The 27,236-nt window shown below is 43.5% G+C and overlaps 2 protein-coding genes across 7 annotated transcripts; both read left to right on the top strand.

Moving 5' to 3' along the window:
* The first annotated feature begins 359 nt into the window (after positions 1-359).
* Positions 360-3,792, top strand: LOC132026261 (T-cell surface glycoprotein CD1a-like). Of its 2 annotated transcripts, none has more exons than XM_059414177.1 (6): positions 360-471; positions 1,019-1,282; positions 1,961-2,239; positions 2,619-2,712; positions 3,046-3,136; positions 3,282-3,792. In XM_059414177.1, the coding sequence occupies exons 1-6, from the start codon at positions 411-413 to the stop codon at positions 3,408-3,410; spliced, it is 918 nt and encodes a 305-aa protein (XP_059270160.1). In that variant the 5' UTR covers positions 360-410; the 3' UTR covers positions 3,411-3,792. The 2 variants fall into 2 exon arrangements, with proteins under 2 accessions (XP_059270160.1, XP_059270159.1); XM_059414176.1 differs by having other exon boundaries at positions 2,434-2,712.
* A 12,025-nt stretch (positions 3,793-15,817) lies between these two features.
* Positions 15,818-19,592, top strand: LOC132026260 (T-cell surface glycoprotein CD1a-like). Of its 5 annotated transcripts, XM_059414172.1 has the most exons (7): positions 15,818-16,014; positions 16,633-16,899; positions 17,599-17,877; positions 18,056-18,169; positions 18,241-18,334; positions 18,668-18,754; positions 18,903-19,592. In XM_059414172.1, the coding sequence occupies exons 1-7, from the start codon at positions 15,954-15,956 to the stop codon at positions 18,946-18,948; spliced, it is 948 nt and encodes a 315-aa protein (XP_059270155.1). In that variant the 5' UTR covers positions 15,818-15,953; the 3' UTR covers positions 18,949-19,592. The 5 variants fall into 5 exon arrangements, 4 of the variants coding, with proteins under 4 accessions (XP_059270155.1, XP_059270157.1, XP_059270154.1 ...); XR_009406838.1 differs by having other exon boundaries at positions 18,056-18,334; XM_059414174.1 differs by lacking the exon at positions 18,668-18,754 and having other exon boundaries at positions 18,791-19,592.
* The last annotated feature ends 7,644 nt before the right edge of the window (positions 19,593-27,236 follow it).

The raw sequence follows: 27,236 nt of genomic DNA, 5'->3' as shown, positions 1-27,236 counted from the left end.
ACAGGAGAAGTGTCACAGGGCAGGAGGGACAGAGTAACAGTAGGTCCAGGGCTGGGAGCTGGGAGCCATGTGTTTTCATGGTTTACTCTCTGCATGAGAAGGAAAGGTTGGGATGACTTTTCCAAACCACACAAGATTTTTTCCCATAGCAACTGAAATAGGGAACAGGGAGCAGATGGAAGCCAATGGCAGGGAAAAGCTGGATGCTTGAGAGAGGGGTCAGAGCAGGAAGGGAAGTGAGAGTCTGTGTAGGTCTCCAGGGTTGGGGGAGGAGCACATTTGCATTTTAGCAGAGACTCAGGAAAGCTTTGTGTGGAGAAGGAAGTCAGAAGAGAGGTGCGGTGTGTGGGGTAGGTTTGTTAGAACTGTCAAAGACTGACTTTGTAAGACACAGAACATCTGCAAATACAATGCTCTTCCTGCAACTTGTGTTGCTGGTGGTTCTCCTCTCAAGTGGTGACAATGAAAACGGTGAGAACTCTGACCCTGCCCACTGGGTGCCTGTGTGTGTGTGTGTGTGCGTGCGTGTGTGCATATGCTTGTATGTCTATGTGTGTGTTTTAATATGTGAATGTGTGTGTACATATGTGCATGTGTGAATATGTGTCTCTGTATCTGTATACTTTAGTGCATGTGTGTCTTTGCATGTTCATTTAAGAGTGTGTAAATGTGTGTATGTTTTTTATGGTTGTGCAGGGTTTTTGTGCATGTGTGAATCTGTGGTGCATGTGTGTATGTGTATGTGTGTGTGTGTGTGCACTTGTGGTGTGGGTTCCCCAGCACATACGTGAGAAAGGAGCCTGTCAGCCTGGTTCCTTTCTGAACTCCCTGACACCAGGACCCTGTGCTATTCTCAAGGATGGATACAAAGCTCAGGGCTCGGGGGCAGCACATCTATCCTGAGACAGCTATGGCTTCCCTGTCATCTGGATTTTGGTTCTCTTCTCTGGCACCTTCTGCATTTTCTGTCCTTCCCAAAGTCTTCCTTCTCCTTAGTTTATCTGTCCTCTTTTCACAGACTTCCAGGAGACCTCCTTCCAAATCATCCTGACCACATCTTTTTACAATGATTCCTGGACACAAAAACTAGGCTCAGCATGGCTGGATGAACTACAGACTCATGGCTGGGACAGTGACTCTGGCAATTTCACATGCCTATGGCCTTGGTCCAAGGGAAACTTCAGCAACAAGGAGCTGATGGAAGAGGAAAGGTCATTCCATACATTCTCCATTAGATTTCCTCTGATATTTCAGGACCATTTCAGTGAATGGCAGCTTGAGTGTGAGTTCAGTTCCCTCAGTGGTGAAATGGAGTGGCAGTTGTGTGTATGTCTCCTTGAGTTCCTTCCTCCTCTAGGAAAGAGACTCCACTGGCTTCTGAACCTCATGTCTCCTCATTTTGAAACTGAATTATACCTTTTATGGGAGGAGGTAGAAGCCAGATCCCAATTCTTGAAAAGCTTCATGTCTTCTGCAATTTCTTATTGACTACAGGTTATCCTCACTTTCTCATACTTGTGTCTCCCAGGACAACCCCTCTTTCTAGCCTCCATCCAGGCACACCTGCTCCCTCACTCTGTGATTATTCCTTGAACATTTCTTTTCTCCCCATTGAATCCCATTAGTGATGTCTGTCTATGTGTTCCCTGTACCCCATAGGACTCCCTTTCCCTTGATTATTTTTACCCCAGCTCTCTCTCTGAGCCCTTCCCTATTCTCTACCCAGACCTTTCATGTCTCTTCTTCCAACATTTGCTCCTTCCTCAATATTTCACCTCTTTCTCTGCCTCCAGCAACCAACACTTCTCCTTTGGCTGAGCCTCCTCTCAAACCAAACTTTGCTCCATTTCCCTCAATCCCCTGAACTTCTCCCTCTGCTTTCCACCCTCCTTGTCTTCCACTGATCTCATTTCATTTCTTTCACTCCCCTGTCCTGAAATTCACAGTCTCTCTTCCTCAGATCCCTTCCAGGTACAGACAGCAAAAGGCTGTGAACTGCACTTTGGGGAACCATCAGTAGGCTTCATGAGGATTGCTTATCAAGGATCAGATCTTGTGATCTTCCAGAACAAGTCATGGTGGCCGTCTCCAAAGGGAGGAAGAAGGGCTCAGCTGGTCTCCAGACTATTCAATCAGTACCATGTGATCAATGTAAGACTACAAACACATATCAGTGACACCTGTCCCCGTTTCCTCTTGGGTCTTCTTGATGCAGGGAAGACACATCTGAAGCGACAAGGTCAGTCCTGCTCCCTTCCTCTAAGATTTCTCTACCCTGCACTCATAAATTTGGACCATTCCCTCAAATTCAGGGTGAGAAGGAGTCAAGAGAGTTTGACAGTGACAACTTTCTAGAGGTAGAAAAATGCATCTGTTTAAAGTGATGTGAAGAATTAACCTCTTAGTTTGTGAATACCTGTCCTGTCTCTGCAGTGAGGCCAGAGGCCTGGCTGTCCACTGGCCCCAGTCCAGGTCCTGGCCATCTGCTGCTGGTGTGCCATGTCTCTGGCTTCTACCCAAAGCCTGTGTGGGTGATGTGGATGCGTGGTGAGCAGGAGCAACAGGGCACCCAGCGAAGTGATGTTCTGCCCCATGCTGATGGGACGTGGTATCTTCAGGTGTCCTTGGATGTGAAAGCCATGGAGGCTTCTGGCGTGTCATGCTTGGTGAGACACAGCAGTCTAGGAGGCCAGGACATGGTCCTTTACTGGGGTGAGAAAGAGCTGGGACCCAGCTGGGAAGGGGGATGGGTATTTCTCTAGAAGAGCAGGAGAACCAGAAGAAAAATTGGGGTTGCTAGGGACTCCGTTCCAAAAAGGACAAAAATGAGTAATCCAAGAAATGGAAGGGCTGAGGGTGAGAGTCCTGTAAATGTGGGTGGTGCAAAGGGTTGGTGAAGGGTCCATCTCTGCGGAGGGATGGAAGAAGAGAGAGGAAGAAGGGCAGTTGGTGAGGCAGAGGGTGGCAGGACCAAAGAGGACCAGGGAGGTACAGTCCAACCCTGGATGACTGGGAAATGACACAATCTCTGCACCAAACCCACAGAGAAGCATCAACCCATAGGCTTGGTCTTCCTGGAAGTGATAGTGCCCCTGGTGCTTCTGGGAGTTCTCACCTTGTGGCTCTGGAAACACAGGTAAATCTATGGAGTCTTCCTGGTCTTTCTCAGGTGGCTCCCCACCTTTCAGTCTGTCTTCACTCCTCCTGCTCCTGTTGTCATTCCCACCATGTATTCCTCACCTCCACCTGCTGCAAAATGACTCCTTTTCTGTTCCTCCTAGGAAAACTCACTGGAGACCTCAATGCACTGGCCTCCCACTGGAATGAGAAATCAACAGCCCAGGGACCAGGATATACTTAAACCCAGCTCAGCAGTGATGTCTTTGCAACCCTTTCTGTGCAACTTTTGAGTTTCATTCGTGCTTAATGATCAGTTGACAATTTAAGCCCAGTGTAACTTGGCTGGATTTGTTTTTCTGACTTGGTTTCCAACTTAATCTCAAAACTGAACTCAGAGTAAAATGAATTATGAGTGACCTCTATGGGTCACGAGAATTAGATATCACTTCCTCCAGTGAGAATTCCCTGATTCACAAGTAGATTCAATATCCTTTGTAAGACTACCACTACCTTGACCTCCACTTTGGCTAATCTGTTCCTGTCCCCAAACCCTTGTTGGTCCCATTAGGTTCCTTTTGCTTTCTAACTCTTAGGCCTTTTTAAAACAATGTCCATGTCTTTTAAATATTTCTATCTTTGCCAAATGTCTCATTGCATGGAATATTTCCTTAATAAAAATATGTGTGATATATGCCAAATTCATAGGTTTTTATTTTCTTTTGCTTTGTGACATGATCCACATAAACCTCACAAATTCCCTGTTCTTTTTCCTGGATTCATTACATTGTTGAATTATTACCACTGCATTCATGACCCACGACGATGATTCCCAAGCCTGAGCAAGCATTATCTACACATTCATTTTGTTTGTGAATCATATGCTACTTTTTTTTTTTTTCTTCCCTTAGGAACACCAGTCAGCCCTGTAGCTCTGGTTTCAGGACCATTTTGAACACTGAAATAACCAAGAAAGAACATGTAAATGCAGAAAATGTGGCACCAATTAGACCATGAATAGGACACATGTTTACTGTATAGGAATTAAAACAAGAAGGCAGAGCAGCACCTGGTTCTGCCTCAGGTGAGAACACATATAGTAGGTGACACATGGCAGGCCACTCTACATGTCCATGAACAATGGTGAGCACATGTGTTTGTGGGTTACAAATCAATGTCAGTAGGTAGGTCAACCAGCACAGACAGACTTCATGAATAATGAAGATGGATCCTTTGTGACTAATGACGTTTATGGCAGTGTGAGTGGAGACATCCGTGGCTGAACTTCAGTTACTCTCAGTTTCATTAATTAACTCAACAAACCATTCTCAATCCCAGTGCAGCAGGGACATTCTGAGTGTCAAGTAGTGGGGAAGAAAAGGTCATCATTACTTTTGGAGCTTGAAAATTTTGCTTTCTGATTTGATTATGGTTTTTATTTTTTCTATCCAGTTAGTACAGCATCTTATTTGTGTTGATGTAGGGGAGAGGCACTTTGTTCTACTTTGTTTAGAGGGTCCCAGTGCAGGAGAACATCCAGAGGGACCATGTGTAAACTTCCATCACTTCACATGTGGACATTTCTAGAAAATAACATTTTGTTGGGAGAGGTGGCAAAGGTGAGAAAATGGGAGGCAGGGAGAGAAAATCATGGGACTACCACAATCTCCTCACCTGGATCAGACTGTATGGCTGCTTCTCTATGTTCCAGGCCACCTATCACCCTTGCATAACTGCCATGTAATTTTTGGTTGGTTGACTCCAATATCATTGTAGCCCTGGGTTCTGATCAGCCTGAGGCCATCAGGAGAAGGCAACCATGACCATTAGACAGGCTGAACGACTGGCAGGTAACCTCCAGTTCAGGCCAATCATCAGATAGATGCCATTTGACCTCACAAAGAGTGATAAGTTGAGTCACCTGCTCCAGTTGGCACAGGTCACACAGAGCCTGATTTTTATCACTGATAGAGAGGAATGAGACACTCTCTCTTTGCCTGGATGATCAGGTTTGGGGTATAAAAGTTGAAACAACTATTGTCTATTTTTCAGCAGCAGAGAAGCAACCCTGAAGATAAAATCTGCTTGCAAGGAGGTAAGGAAATTGTATATGTGAAATTTGCCAAGAAGGTAGATCCCAAGTGTCTCACCACAAGACACATAAAAGAAAAGTAAAAAAGGAAGAGGGTCAGGAGGGAGGAGCTCAGTTGGCAGAGTTGTAAGAGGATCCCAGGCTTGTTCTTCCCTTGAACACAGCTAGACAAATATCTAAGCATATTGAATACTCAAAAATAGGTCTGAAGATTGAAAGAGCAAACTGCACAACTTAGGGAGAGAAGAGGTCACATCACGGAAGGTAGGAGGTATGGAATTGTGGTTTGAGTAGACACAGATCACGGGTTCTGTGGAGGGGTAGAAATCCTGGTCATTGAGAGAGAGGGGGGAGAGAGAGAGAGAGAGAGAGAGAGAGAGTTAGAGAGAGGAACCCACAGGAGATCACCAATGAAAACACTTCCCCAGTGCCACTGACTAAATGGAGAGAGGCTGATTTTCATGAGTTGTTACAACCAGTAGGGCTGAAAGAAGGGAGTTTTAGAAGTTGGTACTTTGGCCAGTGTAGAGTCTGGCAGGCACTGCAGTGCTCCTGTGGAGAAGGAGAGCAGTAAGCCCAAGGGCAGATGGTATGACCTGAGGATACCCTGGGACACTCAGGGAGAAATGGTTCCCCTTCTTGGAATACATCTGGGAGAGGTGGCACTGCATCTCCAGGGACAAAAAAGCCAAGCAGGGGGCAACATTACCCTTCCCCACATCAAAGCATAGGGTTAGAGACACTTGCAGAGGGTTCTTTACCTGGACATCAGCTATTTGCTGCACTTTAGTCCAAACCCACATCCCTGTGCTTTGGTGTGACTGTCATTCTAGAACAAATCTGCAGCAGTTCCAGCCCAGTGAGAACTTCCCCAAGGAACAGTAGGCGTCAGCACCATGCCAGTTCCCTCAAGTCTGGAATTTTAAAACTCAGTCAGCCTGCTGGGGTTAGAACACAGGGCACTGCATTGCCAGATAGAAGATGCTCAGGGTGAAGGCATGGATCTAAGGAACACTTGGGACACATGAAGTGAGATTGTTCGCTCTTCTTGAGTGCCTCCCTCAGAGCAGTAAGCACTGAATCCCTCTCTGTGGATAAGGCTTGTACTATGTCCCTCCCCTGCCCCTCAGCATAAACTAACTTCAGTAAGCAGACAAGTGCAACAGTGGTGGCCTAAACCACTTCATCAATCCCTCCTCCTCAGTGCTCTGCGGGTACTGCTTTGCAAACAAGTGTTCCTGAGAACCAGAGCAGTGGGCCCCTCCTTAAAAGACCAGCAGAAACCTCCACATGTGCAGTATCTACTGACCACAGAGTTCTGCAGAGCTTATTTCTAGTGGAAATTGCATCAGGTTTCATTTAACCAGCAGATCACTGAACACCTAGTTAGAACTTGCCACACTCTAGACAAGGTATAAATACTCCCCACTGCAGGCAAGGAGAGTCTCTGCAGATGACTGGTCTGAGGGAAAGAGCAGCCAAAACACAGTAGTAGGGTGAACATAGCACACAATGGAGACACTTCTCGAAGCACCAGATCCTGGACTGTTTAAGATCTATTGTTAATAAAGTCATTACTCTCAGGAGCCGGAAGCATAACAAGCTTTCAGAACACACAGAAGAAGACAGAGACCTAGACAAAATGCCAAGATGGAGGAATTCATCCCAAAAGAAAGAACAAGAAAAGGTCACAGCTAGGGGCGAACTGAAACAGATAAGCAATAGGCCTGATCCCAAATTTAAAACAAAAATTGTAAGGATACTAGTGGGCTTGAGAAAAGCATAGAAGAAACCAGGAAGTCTCTTACATAGAGATAAAATACCTAAAACCTAGTCAGGCTGAAAATAAAGTACTATAACTGAGATTCAAAACTGACTGAATGTAATAACCACAAAGATGGAAGAAACAGAGGGATGAAGAAGTGATATAGAAGATAAAATTATGAAAAATATTTAAGCTGAAAAGAGAAAGAAAAATATTGGATCAGAAATGGAGACTTAGCGAATTCAGTGACTCCATGAAGCACAATAAAATTTGTATTACAGGACTCCCCAAATAAGAAGAGTAGGAAAAGGGGACAGAAGCTTTATTTGAGTAAATTATAGCTGAATATTTCCCCAATCTGGGAAACAGATATCCAAATCCAGGAGTTACAGAGACTTCCCATCAAAATATCAAAAACAGGCCAACACCAAGACAATCGTAGTTAAATTTACAAAATATAGATATAAAGAAACAATCCTAACAGTGACAATAAAAACCACAAGAAAAAAGAAGTCCCTAAATTACAAGGGAAGGCAAATAAGGTTAGCTGCAGATCAGATCTGTGCACAGAAATGTGGCAGGCCGGAAGAAGTGGAGTGATACATATTCAGTGTGATAAATTGGAAAATACGCAGTCAAGAATATTCTATCCACCCAGGCTGTCCTTCAGAATAGAAGGAGAGATAAAATGATTCCCAGACAAATAAAAACTAAAAAAGGTTGTGACCACTAAGCCATCCCCACAAAAAATATTAAAGAGGACTCTTTTGGAAAGATCAAATGCAACAAAGACTAGACAGAAGCAGAAAATCTACAGAAACAATGACAAAACAAGTAATAAAACAACACTAAGTTCATATCTATTAACAATCCCTCTGAACATAAATGGACTTAATGCTCCAAAAGAGACATAGGGTGTCCAAATGGATGAAAAACCAAGGCCCACCTACATGCTGCCAAAAAGAGATACATTTTAGACCTAAATACACCCACAGGTTGAAACTAAGGGGATTGGAGAACCATCTATCATGTAAATGGAGTTTGAAAAAAATTCAAAGTAGTCATACTTCTGTCACACAAACTAGATTTCAAATCAAAGACTGTAACAAGAGATGAAGAAGGGTACTATATCATAATAAAGGGGCTATCCAACAAGAATATTTAATAATTGTAAATATTTATGCACTCAACTTGGGAGTACCCAAATATGTAAAAGAATTAATAACATCAGGTAGATTCAAATCAAAACCACATTGAGATACCACCTTTCACCAGTTATAGTGGCCAAAATCAAAAAGACAGGAAACAATGTGTGTTGGAGAGGATGTGGAGAAAGGGGAACCCTCTTACACTGTTGGTGGGAATGCAAGTTGGTGCAGCCTCTTTGGAAAACAGTGTGGAGATTCCTTAAGAAATTAAAAATAGAGCTTCCCTATGACCCTGCAATGACACTACTGGGTATTTACCCCAAAGACACAGATGTAGTGGAAAGAAGGGCCATTTCTACCCCAATGCTCATAGCAGCAATGGCCACAGTAGCCAAACTGTGGAAATAGCCAAGATGCCCTTCAACAGATGGATGGATAAAGAAGATGTGGCCCATATATATTATGAAGTATAATGCCTCCATCAGAAAGGATGAATACCCAACTTTTGTAAACATGGATGGGACTGGAAGAGATGATGCTGAGTGAAGTAAGTCAAGCAGAGAGAGTCAATTATCATACGGTTTCACTTACTTGTGGAGCATAAGGAATAACATGGAGGACACTGGGAGATGGAGAGGAGAAGGGAGTTGGGGGAAATCAGAGTGGCGAGATGAACCATGGGAGACTGTGGATTCTGAGAAACAAACTGTGGGTTTGGAGGGGAGGGGAGTGGGGGGTTGGGTGAGTCTGGTGGTGGGCATTAAGAAGGGCATGGATTGTATGGAGCACTGGGTGTGGTGCATAAACAATGAATTTTGGAACACTGAAATAAAATAAAATAAAATAAGATAAAATTTTTAAAAAGGCTGAAAGGAAAAAAAAAAAAAAAGAAAAGCAGGTTCAGAACTGACTCACCTACAGTGAATGATCAAAGGCACAAGTAGACTTTTTGTTTCATTTCACTTTGTCATCTTAAATGCCATTCTTTGTAGCTGTATTTGGTCTCCTTCTTCTGTCCTTGATGATATGTACTCAAAATGTACTTACTGTTTATAAATAAGAATCAATGTAAAGTAGAAAAAAAAACTGCTTGTTCTTAACAATTATGATTAGATTACCCATAAGATTACAGGAGGCATTAGAGAAAGTCAACCATCGTATATGTTTTGCTGTTATCGCTGGATCTTATACGAGATAAGGCACACTTACTCAGTTAGTAAAAAAGGCAGAAGTGTTATATTTAAGGTTGAGAACTTTAATTAAACTATCAATCTCAAACTAGCTTTTATATTAAATATTATTCCATTCACAAGGACTTCAACAAAATTTGGGTCTGTTTCTATATTTTGAGTTTTAGAATGCCCAATTTCCACAACTGCTTGTCTTCAAAACCACTGCATAGCTCTTTCACAAATTAAAGCTAAATAGCTCTTTCACAAATTAATTTTAGCAATACTTTCACGAGACAGAAACACATTTACAACACAGGTATAGACAGACATGAACATACAAGACAGATGTAGAACTTTACAGCTTCTGTTTTCAAGTGACTGCCATCAAATAGGTGCAAATTCACTAGTTATAAAAGTTGAATTTGAAGTACTTTCTTTGTTTCTTTGTTTTGGGCAGATGGAATAAATCAACATGATTTGTCTAGATGGCTAAAGACTCTTTTAAAGTACTTGTGGTAAAGACACTTAAGATTTGTATTTGTCCTTGGCAAGTCAAATTTTACTTAGTTTTTAAATTTTTTAAATAATTTAAAAAGATCTTTATTTATTTAATTAGAGAAAAAATTTGCACAAGCAGGGAAAGGGGCAGAGGGAGAATCACAGGCTGACTACACACTGAGTGCAAAGCCAGACAGGGCTCAAACTCGTGACCCTGAGATCACGACCCTGAGATCTTGCCATAAGCCAGAAAGAGTCAGAAGCTTCACTCACTGAACCACCCAAAACCACCCAAAAACCTGGGCAAGTCATCTTTTTAAATGGGTTTTCCCTCCCTCTCATTTTGTACTTGATAAGGATCTGACATTTGCATTTGAAAGGAATTCCTGGAGAAGAACCAAGCAGAAATCCATATATTTGCAATTGAAACACTCAGAGAAAATAAATGCCAGCCCTTTCTAGAATGACTTGATCTTTCAAGGATGGAATGGTTAGAATACATATAGCAGTTTCAGATAAAAAAAGATCCTTGGTCTTTGAATTGCTTCTGGAACCACACTTCTCACCCCATAAAGACTAGATGTGTAAAACAAGAACAGGTATTTTTAGTTTCTGAAGGAATGTCCTAATTGCCTTGAATGTATCAAAAGACTGACACATCCATCCACCTATGAGAAAGTCTTCTTTTCCTCTGACTACCTTTCACTGAGGAGAGGAGGCCTAAAACATTTTCTTTCAAGCTCTGAATATCAGCTTTTAATTTGGCTTAGTTTTCTATCATGGAGTCACTAAATTTTTAAATGTATCTTATCAGGATGTAGCTGGGACGAACAGTAGAGATTTCTGGCACTACGACCTTATGGACCCAAGAGGCATCCACCAAGGTATTACTTTTAGCCACCCCCCAAGATCACCTAGAAAGAACCAACAACCTGCATATCTCAGGCAGCCGAAAGCCACAAACCAGGCTCTTAGGATGTCAAAGGCTATGAACAGGAAGGAAATAGTTATTTCAGGAAAGGACTAGTAGTCGATGGGTTTGGATTTGGAAAGGAAGGACTTAATGTGAACTTTTATTTCCCCGACTTACTGGACTCAGCAGGTAATCTATTTAAAATGATTCTGGAGAACCCTATCTAAGTTAAAGAACTATTTTGCTATGGCCCTTTTTTCAGTCTTTGATCAAGGAGTAGAAGATCTCGGAGGAGAATAATCTGTGACCTCAGGAGGTTTTGTTGGAAAGGGAGCTGTCTCTTTAGAGTGGAGGGGTGGTTAAGATGGAAAATTAGACTATGAGTCCTCAGCTGAAGAAGGGTAGAGGGGTAATAGGAGCTGCATCAGCCTTCTTCTTTTCTCTTAGGCACCTGTTGCATTTTAGGTTTTTTTTTTTTTTTTTTTTGTCAGACTATTGTGGTGAATCTTCTGATGAGGCTATTTTTGAATCTTGATGCTTCTTGGAATTTTCTGCATGCCAATTAAAACAGGCATCCAGGATGAATACCCAACTTTTGTAGCAACATGGACGGGACTGGAAGAGATTATGCTGAATGAAATAAGTCAAGCAGAGAGAGTCAATTATCATATGGTTTCACTTATTTGTGGAGCATAACAAATAGCATGGAGGACAAGGGGAGATGGAGAGGAGAAGGGAGTTGAGGGAAATTGGAAGGGGAGGTGAACCATGAGAGACTATGGACTCTGAAAAATAATCTGAGGGTTTTGAAGGGGTGGGGGGGATGGGAGGTTGGGGATCCAGGTGGTGGTTATTGGAGAGGGCACGGATTGCACGGAGCACTGGGTGTGATGCAAAAATAATGAATACTGTTATGCTGAAAAATAAAAAATCAATAAAAAAATTAAAAAAAAAAATAAAACAGGCATCCATTTCTGTTTATTGAAATTGGGAACACTTACTTTCATGTGCACTTCCTAAATGAGCAATGGTCTAAGAGGAATGTTCCCTGTAGGGGCCACTATAATTCTAGTTTGGTTTTTTTGTTTGTTTGTTTTGTTTTGTTTTTAATAATAATTAAAAAAAAATCTTGCTCCATGACTACAACTTCCAGGACTCTAGTCATTAGTTGTAAACTGAGCAGGTACACCCAAAGGTGGTACACTTGACTCTTTGGAATGTTAAGGATAGCCCCCCAAACTAAGCCTCTAGGTTTTCTGGAGCTGTGGTAATACCTACAAGGGACAGGCTGTGGGGTTGGGGTGTGCATAGTTTATAGTATACCTTGTTGCCAAAAGTTTTCTTGAGGTTGGCATGTGACCTAGTGTTAACCCATTTGGTGACCAACTTATCCTGTCTCGGGAGCCTTCTGGAGGTGGTGAGGGCTTTAACAGCCTTTCAGGGCTTGACGTGCACCCACCAACTTTGGGAATGTTTGACCTCTGAGATCTCACTAGTAACAGCCTTTATTTACACAAAACAAGATAACAAACATGTATGTTAATATACTAGTAGTACTTCATCTGGCCATAAGAAGGTCCTGTGTGCATCACCAATTCCCTGGCAACCTCGCTGAGGTTTTCCCCCCAGGATTTGTGGTCTCAAAGCCTGGAGACTTGGCTTTGGGCATACTCTTCTGTCTACTCAGCATGTTCCAGGCAAAAGTGCAGGTGGCTCTGGGCATAAGCTCCAGCTTCGTGTCAAAGAAAGCCAACCAGATTGGAAGCACCAACACAGCTGAGATTGGAGCCAGAAGCTTACCCACAATCTTTGGAAACATGGGAAAAGCAGTGCAGTCCAAGGCAGCCTGGGTACCTGTCTGTGTTTCTCCGGGTCCCTGAATGCTGCTGGAAGCTCACTTTGAATCCCACTGCTACCACCAAACCTGCTAAATAACAAATTTCAATGGTGTACTTTTGAAAATCTCATTGGCTTTATTATTTGAAGCATGAATCGGCAGCCCCCATTTAGCAAGAGTTGTACAAAATGGAATGTTATATAAACAGAAGGTGAGACCAGGGAGTTATTAGCAAAAGAAAAGTGTTTCAACTGCCAGCCTGGTTTCTAGGTGGAAGAGCAAGGGGTCTTATCATTCACATGACCTCATCTGCCTTTTGGGTGGAGAGGGTCCAGGTGACAGACTCATTAGCTCTGATGGAAAGAAAAATGTACTGACACTGACTCATGAAGGCCATATTTCTGGAGGAATGGGCTTAAATTATTTAGATTGGGTGTGAAGCTCAGTGTGGGAACTCACTTCATGACATCATTTTGGACTTACAATTTTCTAATAGGAAGAACCTCATGGGGAGGTTCTTCATTGACTTCATTCACTTGCGCCTCCACCAGCAGAACAGCTCTTGGTACCTGCTGGCTAGCCTGCTTGGGACAGAGAGTGGGGCACTAGCTCTGCTCTGGTTCAGTCTCATCCTCAGCCGAGCATTTTATTTTCAGTTTTGGGGTCTGGGACTTCTAAGGGTTCCCCACCTTTCCCTCAGTAGAATCTCTTTATCTGGGACAGGGTGTGATACAGTCCCTTACCCACTGGCCCTTCTCCCCATCTGTAGTGTGGCTTCACCTGTGCCCTGAGGCAGTGGGGCTCCCTGCCTTTCCCACACACAGTTAAGTCTTCTTTCTGTGTGGAGATGGTGGCCTTCCTGCCCTTCTCAGGCAGTAGCTGCTCTCTGGCCTCAGGCTTGCACTAGGTATAATCAGCTTTCTGGTCTGTATCCTGGATTCCAGCCTGTCAGGAGTCCCTGGTGAGTTCAAGGGGTGTGTAGGAAGCCTGGAGATACAGGAGCTTCCCAGGTCTGTGAATCTCAGGTTCCCAGTACTCATGCTAGCCTTTAATTATTTGTTAGAAATTTTAGCTGAATTATTCTCTGACTTAATGAGCATCTGGTATCTGTTCCAAGAAAGCAAGGTTTGCAATCTCAGTTTCTTTGGAGGAATCTGTCTTTCCCTATAATTTGGGTTAACAAATTGTCCTGATCCTTCAGCTCAGATGGATTCAAGAGAAGCCATTTTGATCTTCAGCTTTTCAACATCTTGAGCATGAGAGTGATCTCTTTCTGGATTTCAGTTGGAACTTTCCAAGAGATATCGTTCTAACAACCCGAGGTTACTTCTGTTTACTTGTAAGCCAAGAAATAACAAGACCAATAGCGCAGGCACATTTGCTCCAATGATATGAAGCACACACAAATACTGAAGCGGCATAAAACATGTAAGAACATCACGAAAGAGGAAGGGCACCATGTCCAGCAGAAGCCAGCTCATGATAAGACAAGCATGGAACATTCAAGCAGGAACAGTAAGAAGAGAATCTGGATGCATGATTCTAGAATACTGACCTCACTTCCTTTAAGTTTTCATGGTTTCGTATGGCAAGTATAGGAGATACATGGCAGGACTCTCTGTAAACTTCATGATTATTAGCATATGGTTTTATTCTAGAGAAAACTGAGTAGGATATTCATTTCATCAAGTAAGATAGCTAAAACTTTTGGATGCTTAAAAAACTTTATGCTGAAAATCTCTGTAATCATTAAGAATAATCAGATACCTGAACTGAATTATTCAGTCATTCAGAAATAATCATTGAGTATGAACCTCATGCTAGGCCTTCTGTTGGATGTGGGAATCCAGTTCACAAAGGAGTAGAAACACGTGAGGCCAAATAGTGAGTCAAGAAACAAACTGAGCATTTTAGAGCAGAGGGGGATGGGGAGATGGGTGAGCCTGGTGGTGGGTATTAAGAAGGTCGTGTATTATAAGGAGCACTGGGTGTTGTACATAAACAATGAACCTTGGAACACTGCATCAAAGACTAATGATGTATTTTATGGTGACTAACATAACACAATAAAAAAAATGGAAGAAGAGAAAAAAGATAATCAGTAGGCCAACATCACCAAGGACCACCACTCTAGAAAATATTATTTCCAGCAGACTCGTGTTTGTCTAGAGTCAGCACATTATAATAAAACCCAGCACGCAAAAATGTGTAGTTCTCAGTTTATGGTTTTTCTTCCCAAGTAGACTAAAAACTCCTTGCATAAAGTGATTGCACCATGAACACTGTATCTTCATGACTGTAGCACAGTGCTTGGATCCTGGCTGCTGCTAAGTGACCGGGGAGTAAACATATATTAATGCAGGTCTGACTGAGAGGGATATTCTTCAGCTATTTCAATGTCCTATGGTCTCTGTGATGGCTACTGGCTCCTCTCTGTGAACCATGGCAGACTGCTGGTAGCTGATACTGTTCCACAAGCAATCATGGGGGAATCTGGACAATCAAATAGATCAACTTTTAAAAAGGAACACTTGGGACCAAAATGGTGCCTCAGGCCCGGTCAAGTCCCCAAAACTTGTTTCATCCCTATTCTCACTATATTTCTCACCTCCCTCAGAAATGTCCATCTGTCAGTGAGGAATTCTCTAGTCAGCAGCAGGGAGATGCTCTGTCACGTGGGCCTTCTCCACCCCCCAAAAGGGGAGGTCATCTGCATGATAATACCCCCTCCTCTCCTAACCAAGAGAAGGTGACCTTCCCTGAAACACTCCTTCCTATTTTGCCAACTTTCTTCCTATTAAAAACTTCCCATTTGCAGGACTCTTCAGAGCTCCCCTCTACCTATCAGATGGCATGCTACCGGCTTCTTGAGTCCCTTAATAAAACCAACTAGATCTTCAAATTTACCTGATGGATTTGTTTTTTAACAAAAGCAGTGAGAAGTCAGAATGTGAATGAGCTGGGGTGGGAGTGAGATGCGGAAGGAAATACACAGAGGGGGTCAAAAGGCAGGAGGGCAGAGTGGCAGCAGGGTCCAGGGTTGGGTGCTGGGAGCCATGGATTTTCATGGGTTACTGTCTGGATGAGAAGAATGGGCATGAGAAGTGGTGTAATTTTTCCGTGCTACACAATATTGTTCCACACCATCTGAATTAGGGGATGGGAGTAGATGGAAACTGGTGACAGGGAGAAGTTAGAAGCCAGAGTAGGGGACAGACCAGGATGGGAAGTAAGAGTTTGAGTAGGTATCGAGGGTTGAGGGAGGAGCACATTAACATTGTCGCAGAGACTAAAGGAAGGCTTGTGTGTGGAGAAGGAAGTCAGAAGAGAGGGCTGTGTGTGCGGTAGGTTTGTTAGAACAACCGTCAAAGACCAACTTTGTAAGAGACAGAAAGAACATCTGCAAATACAATGCTGTTCCTGCAACTTGTGCTGCTGGTGGTTTTCCTCCCAGATGGTGACAGTGAAGATGGTGAGATCTGGTCCTGCCCAGTGGGTGTAAGAGTATATGTGTGTGTGTGTGTGTGTGTGTTTCTGCCTTTTTGTATGTGGGATGTGTGTCCCTGTGCATCTGTTTGTATGTGTGCATATGTATATATAGGTACATAGGAGTTTGTGTGTGTTCATGTGTAGGTGTGTATCTCTACATGTGTCTATGTATGTGTACATGTGGGTATATGTCTGTGTTTATTTATGTTTATATGTGTGTCTCTGTGTCTGTATGCCCATGTACATATGTATCTCTGTATGTTTGTTTGTATAAGAGTGTATAAAGTTATGTAAGTTTGTATGAGTTCATAAGTGTGTTTGTGCATGAGCATATGTGACCACTTGCGAAGTGAGTCCCCACCAAATACCTGGGGAGGGAAAGTACCAGCCTTTTTCCTTTCTGAGAGCACCCCTAATCCCAGGACAGTGTGCTCTTCTGAAGGGTGGGTAGGAAACTCGGGGCTCTGGAGCACCACATGTCTCCTGGGACAACTATGGCTTCTCTGTGATCTAGATTTTTGTTCCCCTCCCTGGCACCTTCTCCATTCTCTCTCCTTCCCAATGCCCTCTCTTCCAAAGTCTATCTTTACTTTTGCCACAGCTGTGCAGGAGCCAATTTCCTTCCAAATTACCCTGACTGTATCCTTTTATAACCGTTCCTGGACACAAAGTCTGGGTTCAGCTTGGCTGGATGAAATACAGACTCATGGCTGGGACAACAAGACTGGTGCTTTCATTTTCTTGTGGCCTTGGTCCAAAGGCAACTGGAGCAATGTGGAGCTGATAAAATTGGAAAAGTTACTCTATGCATACTTCATTGGACTTCGTCAGGTGTTTCAAGACCATGTCAGACACTGGCATCTTGAATGTGAGTTCAGTTCCCTCAGGGAAGGAGGGATGGAGGTGGCAGGTGTGTGTAGGTATCCTTGGGTTCCTTCTTCCTCAAGGAAAGAGCATCCACTGGCTTCTGAAACTCACATTTCCCCATTAGAAATCTGAATCACAACCTCTGGGCAAGGGGTAGAAGCCAGATCCTGATTCTTGAAAATTTTCACTTCTTGTGCTACTTCCCACTTATCTCGGTGACCACAGGCTGTGCTCTCCTGTCTCTCACTAGTGTCTCCTGCGACTACCACTTTCCCTGGCCTTCAATGAGGCACACTTTGTTCCGTAATTCTGTGACTGACTCCTTGGGCTGTGCTTTTCTCCCAATTCAGTCCCACCAGCAAATTATGTCTATGTTTTCCCTGTACTGCACTGTACTCTCTTCATTCTAGACTGTTTTCATCTCCAGGTCTTCTACTGAGCCCTTCCTTATTCTCTGCCCACACCGTTCATGTATCTTCTCTAACATTTGTTCCTTCCTCAGTCATTCACCACTTCCTCTGCATCTAGTGACCACTACTTCCCCTTTGTTTGAGCCTGCCCTCAATCCAAACTGTGCTCCATTCCCTCCGAGCTTTTCCTCCTGAACTTGCCCTTCTGCTTCAGGCCTCCTTGGTTCCACTCATCTTATTTCATGTCCTTCACACCCCCTGTCCTGTAACTCACAAATTCCCTTCCCCAGATCCATTTCAGATACAGCTGGCAGAAGGCTGTGAACTACACTTTGGGGAAGCATCAGTAGGATTTGTGAAGTTTGCTTATCAAGGGGCAGATCTCACAAGCTTCCAGAACACGACATGGTGGCCATCTCCAAAGGGAGGAAGTAGGGCTCAAGAGGTCTGCAAACGATTCAATCAGTACCATGTGCTCAATGAGGAAATACACACATTCTTCAGTGACACCTGCCCCAAGTTCCTGTTGGGTCTTCTTGATGCAGGAAAGGCAGATCTCCAGCGGCAAGGTCAGTCTTGCTCCCTCCCTCCATGAATTCTCTACTCTGCACTCATACATTTGCACCATTCCCTCAAATTCAGGGAGAGGGGAGGATGGTGACAGGTTTCTAGAGGTTTGAAATATGTCTATATAAAGTGATGTGAAGATCTATCCTCAGTCTGTGAATTCCTGTTCTGTGTCTGCAGTGAGACCAGAAGCCTGGCTGTCCACTGGCCCCAGTCCTGGTCCTGGTCGTCTCTTGCTGATATGCCATGTCTCTGGGTTCTACCCAAAGCCTGTGTTGGTGATGTGGATGCATGGTGAGCAGGAGCAACAGGGCACCCACCAAGGTGAAGTCCTGCCTCATGCTGATGGAACATGGTATCTTCAGGTGTCCTTGGATGTGAAAACCAGGGAGGCAGCAGGCCTGTTGTGCCGGGTGAGGCACAGCAGTCTAAGAGGCCAGGACATGGTCCTCTACTGGGGTAAGAAAGAGCTGGGACCCACCTGGGAAAGGGGGCAGGTGGTGCTAAAGCAGAGATGGAGAGCCAGATGAAAAATTGGGGTTGCTGGGATTCCAGACAAAAAAATGACTAAAATAAGTAAACCAAGGAATGGAGAACTAAGAGTAGAGGCCTTCTGGATGTGGGAGGATGCATCTTGTTGGGTAAAGGCCCACCTCTGAGGCGGGACGGGAGAAGTGAAAGGAGGAAGGGCAGTTGGTAAGGCAGAGGGTGACAGGAGCAAAAAGGACCAGGGAGGTGCAGGTCAACCTGTGGTAGATGGGAAATAACACTCCTTGTGTGCCAAACCCATAGAGCAACCCCACTCCAAGGGATTTTCCTGGCAGTGATGGTGCCCTTGGTGCTTCTGGCAGGTCTGACATTGTGGCTCTGGAAGTGCTGGTAAGTCTCTAGAGCCACCCTCCTGCTCTTTCCTAGGTGTCTCCCTACCTGTCAGGCTGTCCTCAGCCCTCCTGCTCCCAGTGTCCTTCCCCTGTGCAGTCCACACCTCCAACTTGCTGCAGAATGACTCTTCCCCTGTTCCTCCCAGGAAAACACAATGGAGACATCAGTGCACTGGCTTCTCTTTGGAGTGAGATCCTGACAGCCTCAGCTCCAGTACTTACCTAAACTCAACTTGGTGGTGATGTGCTTGCAACTCTGTGTGCAACTTTGTCTTTCATTTTTGCTTGATGACCAGTTGTCAATATACGCTTAGTGTGATATACCAGGATTTGTTGTTGTGACCTGATTCTGGGACCTTAAAATTCAAAATTTAACTCCGTATGGAAAAAAGTCCCAGAACCTCCATGGGACATCAGACATGAAATGTCATTTTCTTCAGAGTATTCCCTGATTCACTAGTGGAAGCAGTCTCTGCCTGGTGGGAATTCTCACAACCTTTACTTGCACTTTGGCAAATCTATTTCTGAGCCCCACTCAATGTGGGCCCTAGTGAGGTGCCTTTTCTCCTTCTAATTCTTAGGCCCATTGAGATCAAAGTTCATATATATTTTTTTAACTGTTAGTATCCTTGGTAAGGTGTCTCACCTGCATGGAATACATGCTTAATAAAAACCTGTGTTGGGGGGCACCTGGGGGCTCAGTGGGTTAAAGCCTCTGCTTTCAGCTCAGGTCATGATCCCAGGGTCCTGGGATCGAGCCTCATATTGGGCTCTTTACTCAGCAGGGAGCCTGCTTCCTCCTCTCTCTCTCTTCCTGCCTCTCTGCCTACTTGTGATCTCTGTCTGTAAAATAAATAATAAACAGAATCTTTAAAAAAAAAAAAACCTGTGTTGGGTTTTTGTAAAATTTATAATTTCTTTTCCTTCCTGAAATGTTCATAGTAGTTAAGATGTTTGGTGCTCTTCTTATTAAAAATCTTCTCACTTGGCCAAGGGACTTCACACTTGTGTGAAGGGACATAATGACTTGTGTCATTTCTGAGCCTCTGAGAAGAAACTCAGTTTTGCCCATAAGCATTCCAGTTATTTACTGCAGACCCCTATTGGAGTGGACCTGGTGCTCCAAGTATTCTGAATAAAAAGAGGAAGGCAGGATGCTTGCTCTTTGTGAGGCTCAGGGACAGTGGCAGAGTTGTCACCTTGGAGCTTGTTAGAAATATAAGGTCTTGGACTCAGCAGAGATTCACTAAATCACTATTTGCATTTTTAGTAAAGTCAGCAAGGGATTCACAGATGCATAAAATGTGAGAGGCACTGATATAAATGATGCCTGAGAGGTAGTAGTGCAAGGGTGTCTCTGAACAGAAACGACACATTCCAGGAAAGAAAGCAGGAATATTTTGCTCAGGAATAAATGGGGATCCAGCAGAGAGAATGCATACTGTGCCTCCTAGCATCCATGACTGCTGTGTCTTACCATCATGAGGATACAGTCAGTGACAGTGAGCCATTGCTCCTGGGGGGAGATCTGGGGCTGGGTTCCTAGGAGCTTCTGCTTATAACATTTGGTGACTGATGAATACACAGTCTGGACTCATATGTGTTTCTGATTAAAAACAGCATATATATATATATATATATATATATATATATATATATATATATAAAATTTCCAAATAATTCACTGGGTGCCATATTCCCAATGCTGAAATATTAGCTCAGAAGTGTAACATTTTCCACATCATGTATTGTGATCACCAGTGTCTTTGGTTTTAGCCCCACAGCTGTGCTGCCCATGATGCTTCAAGAAACAAACAAGAAACAGTCATCATCTAATGAAGCCACAAATATAGATTCTTTCCCCCCTTTTCTGTGGTATTATCTAAGTGTCTTAGATGTAATTTTAGCACTCTTTGGTGTGGCTCCATATAGATGTCATGAATGTTCTATTCTTTTTCTTGGATTTACTGCATTGATAATTCATTACCTTTGACCTTATGGTCCACAGCTCTGCATTGGAAACCTGAGCGAGTCTTACCTACGTAAGTGTTTTGTCATGAGTCATATCCCACCTTCTTGTATTTAGGAACCTGTCAATCCTGCAGCTCTGGGCTTCACGGCCTTTTTAAATGCGGAAATCACCAAGAAACATCATGTAATTTAAGAAATGTGGCACCAGCTGGGTCATGAACTAGACGTGTTTACAGTGTGGGAATTAACATAGGAAGGGAGAGGGACATCTGGTTCAGTCTCACTAGGCAACACATAAGGTGGATCATATATTTCAGGCCTCTGTCCCTGCCTCTACAAATAGTGATGAGTGCATGTGTCTGGGGGTTATAGATCGACATTAGCAGGTAGGCTAATCAGCACAGACAGACTCCATGTATAATGAAGTTGGACACTTTGTGACTGATGACATCCATACCATGTGGAGAAATCCATGGCTAGATCTTAGTTACTCTCAGTTTCATTAATTAACTCAACAAAACATTTTCAAGCCCTGACCACGCAGCTGGGACATTTTGAATGTCAAGTAGTGGGGAGGAAAATGTCTCTATGTCTCCAGAACTTGGAAGTTTTATCTTCCTGATTTGTTTACCTTTTTCATTGTGTTTCTAGTTTCTTTGTATAGGAGCTTATGTGGGTTGATCTAGGGGAAAGGAACTTAGTTCTATTTTGTTTAGGGGCTGAGGGAGGAGACCAGGGCAGTAGAATGTTCAAAGGGACCACATGCATGGTCTCAGTCCTGCGCATGTAAGTTATTTCTGGAAAAAACTTTGAAATGGGAGACTTGGCAAAAGTGAAAATAAGGGAAAGGGAAGAGCAAATCACGGGGCTTTTGTGATCTTCCTGACTGGATCAGGCTGCTTGGCTGGTTCTCTAACTTCTAGTCTTCTTGTCGCCCTCACAGGGCCACCATGTGGATTTTGACTGGTTGACTCCACTCTCGTGTGGCTCTTCACTCTGATCAGTCTGAGGCCATCAGGAGAGAGCATCCTTCGCAATGAGATAGGCTGAAGGATAGACAGGCAACCTGCTGTTCAGGCCAATCAGATTCCACTAATCCTCACCCAGAGTGATGGTTCAGGACCAGGTACCTGCTCCAGTTGACACAGGTTCCACAAAGTCTGGTTCTGTGGTCAGTGGAGGGGAAAGAGATGTTCTCTCTTTTCCTGGATGATAAAGTACAGGGTATAAAGATGGAAACAACTACCATCCATTTTTCAGTACCAGAGAGGCGAGCCTGAAGATGAAATCGGCATGCAAGGAGGCAGAGAAATTTTATATGTGCAATTCGCTAAGAGCATAGATCCAAAGTGTTCTTGCCACAAGAAAGATAGAGCAAAGCAAAACAAAACAAAGAAAAGAAAAAGTAGAGGGTCAGGGAGGAGGAACTAATTTGGTAGAGTAGTAGGAAGACCCCAAGCTTGCCTCAACACTAGAACACAGTTAGGTAAATATCAAATCATTCCGAATACCCAAGATATTAATAGAAAAAAAACTGCACAACTACAGAGAGACAAGAGGCCACATGATGGAAAGTAGGAGGTGGGGAGTCATGCTTTTGGGGAGATACAATTATGGGTTCTGTGGAGGGGACAGAGGCCTTGTCTCATACAGAGGAGGCAGAGAGACTGAGAGAGAGTGGGGAGAACCCAGGGTATCACACAAAGAAAACACTTCCCCATAGCCATTGACTGGGAAAAGAAGAGGGGTTGATTTCTTTGTGAAATTTACAATCAGTGGGACTTAAAGACTAGAGTTCTGGAGGTCCAAACAATGGCCAATGTGGAATCCGGTGGGCACTGCTGTGCTTTTGTGGAGAGGGAGGGCAGAAATCTGGGGACAGACATGACCTGAGGATCCCCTGGGACACGTGGGATAAAGTGAGTCTCCTCCTATTTGGGTTCATCTGGAAGAGGTGGCAGCACCTCTCTGGGGACAAAAGAGCTGGCAGGCACCATTACCCTGTCACACCCCAGAGCACTAACACTGGGACACTTGCTGCATGTGGCTAACCTAGACACTGGTTATTTGCTGCACTTTACTACAAACTCCATGCCCCTGTGCTTCAGTGTGATTGCCCTTCTGGGACAAACCTACACCAGTCCCAGTGTGGTGAGACCCTCCCCACACAACCAGCATGGGCATCTGACATGCCAGGTTCCTAATGTTTGGAGGTTTAAAACTCAGCAAGCCCACTTGGGATAGAGAAGAGGGGCACTATGTTATTTGGTGGTCAGAAGGTCAGGGCACAGACAGGGTGAAGGCAGGGATCTGAGGGACACCTGGAGCACACAACGGGAGATTGTTTGCTCTTCTGGGAGGGTTTCCCTGAGAGCAGAAGCAAGGAATCCCTTCTCTATGCACAAGAGAGGGAGCTGATGACATTTCCCTCCCCTACCAATCAGTATTTTTAAAAAAGCTGGAATAAACAAACCTAAAATCTGTATGGAACTAGAAAAGACTCAGCATAGCCAAAGTAATTTTGAAAAAGAAAAGCAAAGCTTGAGACATCATGATTCTGGAATTCAAGCTATATTACAAAGCTCTAGTCATCAAGACAGCATGGTACTGGGTAAAGAAACAGACACATAAAACAGTGAAACAGAATAGAGAGCCCAGAAATGGACCCATAAGCCTACGGTCAACTAATCTTTGAGAAAGCAGGAAAGAATATCCAATGGAAAAAAGAATATCTCTTCAACAGATGGTGTTGGGAAAACTGGACAGCAACATGCAAAAGAGTGAAATTGTACCAGTTTTTTACACGATATTCAAAATTAAATTCAAAACAGATGAAAGACCTAAATTTGAGACAGGAAACCATGAAAAGCCTAGAGGAAGACACAGGTGCAACCTCTTTAATATGGGTTGTCGAAATTTCTTACTAGATAGGTCTCCTGAGGAAAGGGAAAGAATAGAAAAATAAACTATTGGGACTTCATTAAGGTAAACACCTTCTGCACAGCAAAATCAACAACCAACAAAACTAAAAGGCAACCTACAGAATGGAAGAAGATATTTGAAAAATGACATATCTGATAAAGGTTTATTATCCAAAATCTATAAAAAAACTTATCAAAATCAACACTCATAAAAATAATAATCTAGTTAGGAAATGAACAGAAGCTTCTGCACAATAAAGGAAACAGTCAACAAAACAAAGAGGCAAGCCACGGAATGGGAGAAGATATTTGAAAATGACAGTACAGACAAAGGGCTGATATCCTAGATCTGTAAAGAACTCAAGATCAACACACACAAAACGGATCATCATGTGATATCTGGGTGGCTCAGTTGGTTAAGCGGCTGCCTTCAGCTCAGGTCATGATCCCAGCGTCCTGGGATCAAGTCCCACATTGGGCTCCTTGCTCGGCAAGGAGCCTGCTTCTCCCTCTGCCTCTGCCTGCCACTCTGTCTACCCGTGCTCACTCCCTCTCTCTCCCTCTCTCTCTGACAAATAAATAAATAAAATCTTAAAAAAAAACAACAACAGATAATTATGTCAAAAAAATGGGCAGAAGACATGACAAGACAATTCTCCAGAGAAGACATACAAATGGCTAACATGCACATGGAAAAATGTTCATCATCACTAGCCATCAGGGAGATTCAAGTCAAAACCACATTGAGATACCACCTTACACCAGTTAGAATGGTCAAAATTAACAAGACAGGAAATGACATGTGTTGGAGAAGGGGGAACCCTCTTACACTGTTGGTGGGAATGCAAATTGGTGCAGCCACATTGTTTTCAAAAACAATGTGGAGATTCCTCAAGAAATTAAAAATAGAGCTTCCCTATTACCCTGCAATGGCACTATTAGGTATTTACCCCGAAGATACAGATGTAGTGAAAAGAAGAGTCATCTGTACCCCAATGTTCATAGCAGCAATGGCCACAGTCGCCAAACTGTGGAAAGAACTAAGATGCCCTTCAATGGATGAATGGATAAGGAAGATGTGGTCCATATATACTATGGAGTATGATGCCTCCATCAGAAAGGATGAATACCCAACTTTTGTATCAACATGGATGAGACTGGAAGAGATTATGCTGAGTGAAATAAGTCTGGCAGAGAAAGTTAATTATCATATGGTTTCATTTATTTGTGGAACATAAAGGAATAACATGGAGGACATGGGGAGATGAAGGGGAGAAGAGAGATGGGGGAAATTGGAGAGGGAGATGAACCATTGGAGACTGTAGACTCTGAGAAACAAACTGAGGGTTTTGGAGGGGAGCGGGGCAGAAGGTTGGGTGAGCCTGGTGGTGGGTTTCATGGAGGGCATGGATTGCATGGAGCACTGGGTGTGGTGCATAAACAATGAATTTTGGAACACTGAAAAGAAATTTAAAAAAAAAAGAAAAAAGAAATGAGCAGAAAGCATGAATAGGCTTTCTTAAAAATTTAACTTAATTTAATTTAATTTTTTTTTTTTTTTTTTATTAAATGGAGTGGCCTTTCCTCTTGATCTGGTCTTTTGTACTGAAGACAGGAAACATTACATAATAACATGAGATGATGTTTCCACAGGACTTGGGGCTCAAATTTGATTTAGTTTTTAAGAATGCAGCCCAAGGTTGCATCTGCAGGAATAGAGGGTGTTTATGACATATTTGAAAAGACCAGCTGCCAATTCCCAAAGGGCCTTCATGCCAAAGGGAAAGGAGCCCCAGTTCCTGACTCCTGGTTGTGATTTCAGTCAGGACATCCCACTGACCTCAGAAAAGACCTGACTGTATAAGAAGTGACTGACTCAACTGCAGAGTTCCCTCAAGAATAGCGTCATGGCAAATAGCAATGGCTATTCCTGGTGGGACGTCCCCTGCCACAGGGAGAGCCCGACATCAGTTGGCCGAATAGGATCAGAAAACCATGGGAGAGGACTCACCACTCAGATATGTAAGAATGTATTTCGCTACAGAAAGGAGAGTTATTTTCTTCTCTCAAGGCATGTCTCAAAGGGACAGAGATAGTTGGGGGACTCCTCCAGGAATAAAGGTGCTGTCAGGTGTCATTTCCCTCCTTCTCCCATGAGTGTAAGCACACAGACATCTGTGGAAACCCATGTAGAGCCAACATTCACTAACTCCTTTGCTATCAGCATGCTACACAGCCATGTTTCCCTGCAGGCATACTCCCTCAGGCCAGACTTTATGCTGCAGTTCCCTTCCCACAGTACACCTGGGCAAACCTTGTTGACACTGTACATGCTGCCTCAGTACACTTCTGTGGATTTGGCTCCTCCCACCCAGACCGTACGCATCTCAGTGCGTGCAGACCACTATGACAACAAACCTGTGGAAACTTTGCTAACGCCATACCACCCCCCCCCCCATGCTCTTCTGAGGTTCTTCCCACTCCAGTAGGATCTCAGCAGGAGCCCATCAAAGTGGCGTCACAAGCCTGGTATGTTCAAGCATTCCTGATAGGGAACACTCTTCTGCAAGATGAATCTTGTCCTGGGGAAAGATAAAGGTAACTACACAGTACATTCTTACTGAGGCTAGAAGTGGGCTGGGGTGGGTGTCTGATGCAGGACCCTTTCACCAGTGAAACTTCCTAGGGGACAACACAGAGAATGGGCCTTGCAGATCAGTGCAACTTCATCTCTGAGAAACATTAAATATGACATAACTTAAAGACAAGGAGGCTGCTGAATGGCCCACTAAGGACAGAGGGACCATACCCTAACTGCACATGCAAGGACAGCCATTGCAGATTACTGGACTAAAGGAAAGAGTGGATCAGCCTCCACAGCAGATATGCAACATACATAGGGGATAACCCTGAAGTGTCAGGCTCTTATGAACTTCTTCATAAGGACATGAATTTCAAGAGAAGGAGATATAGCTAACTTCCCTAACATTCAGAAAGAGAACACAGACTTAAACAAAATGAAGACACAGAGGAATATGTCCCAAAGGAAAGAATAGGAAAAAATTACAGCCTGAGAGATAATGAAAAGGAGGTATAATATGGCTGATAGAGAATTTAAAGTAAATGTCATAAGTTACTCTCTAGACTTGAGAAAAGAGTAGAGGACTCCAGTGAGATCCTCAACAATGAGATAGAAATGATAAAGAACCAATCAGTGTTGAAGAACTAAATAACTGAAATTAAAAATACACTAGGTGGAATGAGTAGGAAAATAGAGGAAGAAGAGGAACAGATGAATGGCCTGTAAGACAGGGTATGGGAAGCAATCCAGTTTAAGAGGAGAGGAGGGAAAAATATACAAAAGAAAATTAGAATTAGGGAATTCAGCAACATCTTCAAGCACAAAAATATCTGCAGCATACGTCTCAGAATGAGAGGAGAGAAAAAGGTGCAAAAAATTGATTTGAAGAAATAATAGCTAAAAACTCCCCCCAACAGTTGAAGGAACCAGAAATCAAGATTCAGGACACACAGATTTTGCCCCCAGCAAAATCAATGCAAGGAGGTCCACAGCACAATACATATCAG

Source organism: Mustela nigripes, chromosome 10 (assembly GCF_022355385.1).
Source record: "Mustela nigripes isolate SB6536 chromosome 10, MUSNIG.SB6536, whole genome shotgun sequence".
Taxonomy (NCBI): Eukaryota; Metazoa; Chordata; class Mammalia; order Carnivora; family Mustelidae; genus Mustela; species Mustela nigripes.
This window is presented reverse-complemented; position numbering and strand designations above follow the sequence as displayed.

What these genes read in the sequence shown, in the direction of transcription:
- LOC132026261 (XM_059414176.1), top strand. Translation starts at nt 411, where the DNA reads ATGCTCTTCCTGCAACTTGTGTTGCTGGTGGTTCTCCTCTCAAGTGGT. An exon ending in GACACATCTGAAGCGACAAG is followed by an intron (nt 2,240 to 2,433) that starts GTCAGTCCTGCT and finishes CTGTCTCTGCAG; the next exon opens with TGAGGCCAGAGGCCTGGCTG. An exon ending in GGACATGGTCCTTTACTGGG is followed by an intron (nt 2,713 to 3,045) that starts GTGAGAAAGAGC and finishes CCAAACCCACAG; the next exon opens with AGAAGCATCAACCCATAGGC.
- LOC132026260 (XM_059414171.1), top strand. Translation starts at nt 15,954, where the DNA reads ATGCTGTTCCTGCAACTTGTGCTGCTGGTGGTTTTCCTCCCAGATGGT. An exon ending in GGCAGATCTCCAGCGGCAAG is followed by an intron (nt 17,878 to 18,055) that starts GTCAGTCTTGCT and finishes CTGTGTCTGCAG; the next exon opens with TGAGACCAGAAGCCTGGCTG. An exon ending in GGACATGGTCCTCTACTGGG is followed by an intron (nt 18,335 to 18,790) that starts GTAAGAAAGAGC and finishes GCTCTTTCCTAG; the next exon opens with GTGTCTCCCTACCTGTCAGG.